Below are 2,993 nucleotides of genomic sequence, written 5' to 3' on the forward strand. Positions count from 1 at the left end.
TCCAGGAGAGCTGCAGAGGGACTGGGGACAAGGATGGAGGGACAGGAGCCAGGGAATGGCTCCCAGTGCCAGAGGGCAGGGCTGGCTGGGAGATTGGGAATTGGGAATTGTTCCCTGGCAGCTGTGGCTGCCCCTGGATCCCTGGCAGTGCCCAAGGCCAGGTTGGACACTGGGGCTGGGAGCAGCCTGGGACAGTGGGAGGTGTCCCTGCCATGGCAGGGGTGGCACTGGGTGAATTGTAAGCTCTCCCCAACCCAAACCATTCCATGATTCCATGATATTCCTATATCCCAGACCCAAGGTACCCTCCCACCCAGCGAGGGGTGCCCTCGGGTGCTGCCTGCACAGCAAAGGCCCAGGGAAAGCGCTGGATTTTGGGGAGGGTGGGAAGGCAGGGCAGGGCAGCAGCCCCAGAGTGTCTCTGTGTCCTCAGGTGCCAGACGCCGCGGTCGCTGCCATCCTCCACCACCCAGGTGTCCCTGGCCTGCAGCTCCCCGTGTGCCACCGCTCTGCCGGGCCAGCAGTGACCGCCTGGAGCCCGGACTGAGCCCCCGAGGGGCCCGGCCAGCCCGGCTCGTCCCTGTCCTCAGCTGCTTTGTGTGTGTTTGTGCCGGGCACGGAACGGCCCCGGGCCAGGGCGGCTGCCCCTCCCTCCCTCCTCCCTTCTCCCTCCCCTCCCTCCGCCCCCCTGATCCGGATCTGTCACTTTATTTATTTAACCTATTTATTTATGGAGCGGGTGACGCGCGGAGGCGGCATTTGTGCTCGGACTGATGGACGTCCAGGCTGGCAGCGGGCACCGTGCTGACCCGCCCAGGTTTGCCCAGCTCTCAGCCCTCCCCACACCGCCCTGGCACCGGGCTGGGCACGGGGACACCGCCCTGGCACCGGGCTGGGCACGGGGACACCACCAGGACACTGCTCCATCCAGGCAGGAGGGCCATGGGTCCCTCTCCAGGGGCTTTGGCAGAAGCTGAGGCTGCCCTGGCCCCTGGTGCTGGCTTTGCTCCGCTGGATCCCAGGAATTTGGAGATTTCTGCGTGGACTGGGAGACTTTGTGGTGGCGGTGCCTTGTCAGAGTCCCCCAGCGGGACTCCCCAGCCTGCATCGACTCTGGTGGCAGCAGGGACACCTCACCCACTGCGGGCACGGCTGGCACTGCAGGAGCTCCATCCACAGGGCTTGCAGGGTCACCAGGCCGAGTCACCCAAAGCCCCGGGCTGTGCCACGCTCTGGGGACACTCTGGGGACACTCTGGGGACACTGGAGACAGCCCCAGCGAGGCTCCCGAGGCCCGTGGGTGTGCAGCTCCTGACAAGAGCCCGAGGTGGGAATGTCCAGCCCCTTCCAGCACCTTCTGGAGATGCCCAGCCTGGGAGCAGCACTGCCCGCCGAGCTCTGGGCTGGCTCCATCTGCCACGGAGATGTGGGACAAGGAGGTGACACCTGGGGCAGCGATGGCATCGCTATGCCCTGGACATGGCACGTGGAGGTCACTTCTGTCACCTCCTGGTTGGGACAGACTTCTGGTGGGTTCTGGAGGACCGATGTGGGGTGGTGATGGGGGTGAAGCCCAGGACTGTGGGGTTGGAGCCTGCTCGTGTTCCTGTGGGATGCGGTGAGGGGAGCTGGGCAGAACCCGTCCTGGCAGTGCCAGGCCAGCAGCTGAGTTGTCCCTGGGGTGGTGGAGGTGGGGACATCCCTGTGCTCGATGGGATCCTTGTGAGGGAGCCACCCCTGGCTCTCCTGGCTCAGCAGAGGGCCGGACAGGTCAGAGAGGGTTGCAGGTGGGGAATGTCCTCTGGCAGCAAGGAGAATTCCTTCACAGGGTGGATGAGGCTGGAAGGGACCCTGGAGCCCATCCAGTCCCTGGAGCACGTTACTCAGGGATGTGTCCGGGTGGGTTTGGAATCTCCCCGGGGAAGGAGACTCCGGCACTGCTCTGGGCAGGCTGCTCTTTGCTGCTGGGCTGCTCCCCGCTCCCCTCGCTGGCTCCTGCACTCAGACAGGCTGAGGGAGGGCGGGGAGGCACGGGCCTGCCCTGGGGACATCCGGAGGGAACCGGGAGCTGTGCCCAGCCCGGAGCCGGGCAGGTCCTTCGGCAGCCGTGTCCCATCCACGCGTGGCTGTGCTGGGCCCTTCCCAGCCGTGCCCTTCTCCCCTTCCCTCGAGCTCTCCACCACTGACCCGCCCTTCCTCTGCCAGCTGTGCCCCATAACACCCCCTGTCCCTCCAAAACCTCTGTCCCCTTCTCCCCCATGCTGGCCCCTGCCTGGGCCACCTCGGCAGGCGGCAGCCAGGTCCGGGCTGTGCTCAGCCTGCCAGGAGGGAGCAGGGGAAGGTGCTGCAGGAGGGACAGCAGGGTCCCTTCCATGCTGTGGGGTCAGCTCTGGCCACAGGGTGCCCCAGGGTATCCCCCAGAGCCCTGTGGAACCATCCCGGCCCTGTGGAACCATCCCGGCCCTGTGGAACCATCCCGGCCCTGGGGAACCATCCCGGGCGTGTAGAACCATCCCGGGCGTGTAGAACCATCCTGGCCCTGTGGAACCATCCCGGCCCTGGGGAACCATCCCGGCCCTGGGGAACCATCCCGGGCCTGGGGAACCATCCCGGGCGTGTAGAACCATCCCGGGCGTGTAGAACCATCCCGGCCCTGTGGAACCATCCCAGGCCTGTGGAACCATCCCGGGCCTGGGGAACCATCCCGGGCTGTGGAACCATCCCAGCCCTGTGGAACCATCCCGAGCCTGTGGAACCATCCCGGCCCTGTGGAACCATCTCGGCCCTGTGGAACCATCCCGGCCCTGGGGAACCATCCCGGGCTGTGGAACCATCCCAGGCCTGGGGAACCATCCCAGGCCTGGGGAACCATCCCGGCCCTGGGGAACCATCCCGGCCCTGGGGAACCATCCCAGGCCCTGGGGAACCATCCCGGCCCTGGGGAACCATCCCGGCCCTGTGGAACCATCCCAGGCCTGTGGAACCATCCCGGC

The 2,993-nt window shown here is 66.7% G+C and overlaps 1 protein-coding gene across 1 annotated transcript in view; it reads left to right on the forward strand.

Moving 5' to 3' along the window:
* The window catches only part of KIF3C (kinesin family member 3C), an 11,034-nt gene extending 10,299 nt beyond the window's left edge, over positions 1 to 735 (forward strand). The window contains exon 8 of the mRNA XM_077782496.1: positions 434 to 735. Within this exon, the coding sequence (XP_077638622.1) occupies positions 434 to 527 (94 nt within the window). The 3' untranslated portion in view covers positions 528 to 735. The remainder of the gene's footprint in view (positions 1 to 433) is intronic.
* The last annotated feature ends 2,258 nt before the right edge of the window (positions 736 to 2,993 follow it).

The sequence above is a fragment of the Lonchura striata genome, chromosome 3 (genome assembly GCF_046129695.1).
Source record: "Lonchura striata isolate bLonStr1 chromosome 3, bLonStr1.mat, whole genome shotgun sequence".
NCBI classification, from domain to species: Eukaryota; Metazoa; Chordata; class Aves; order Passeriformes; family Estrildidae; genus Lonchura; species Lonchura striata.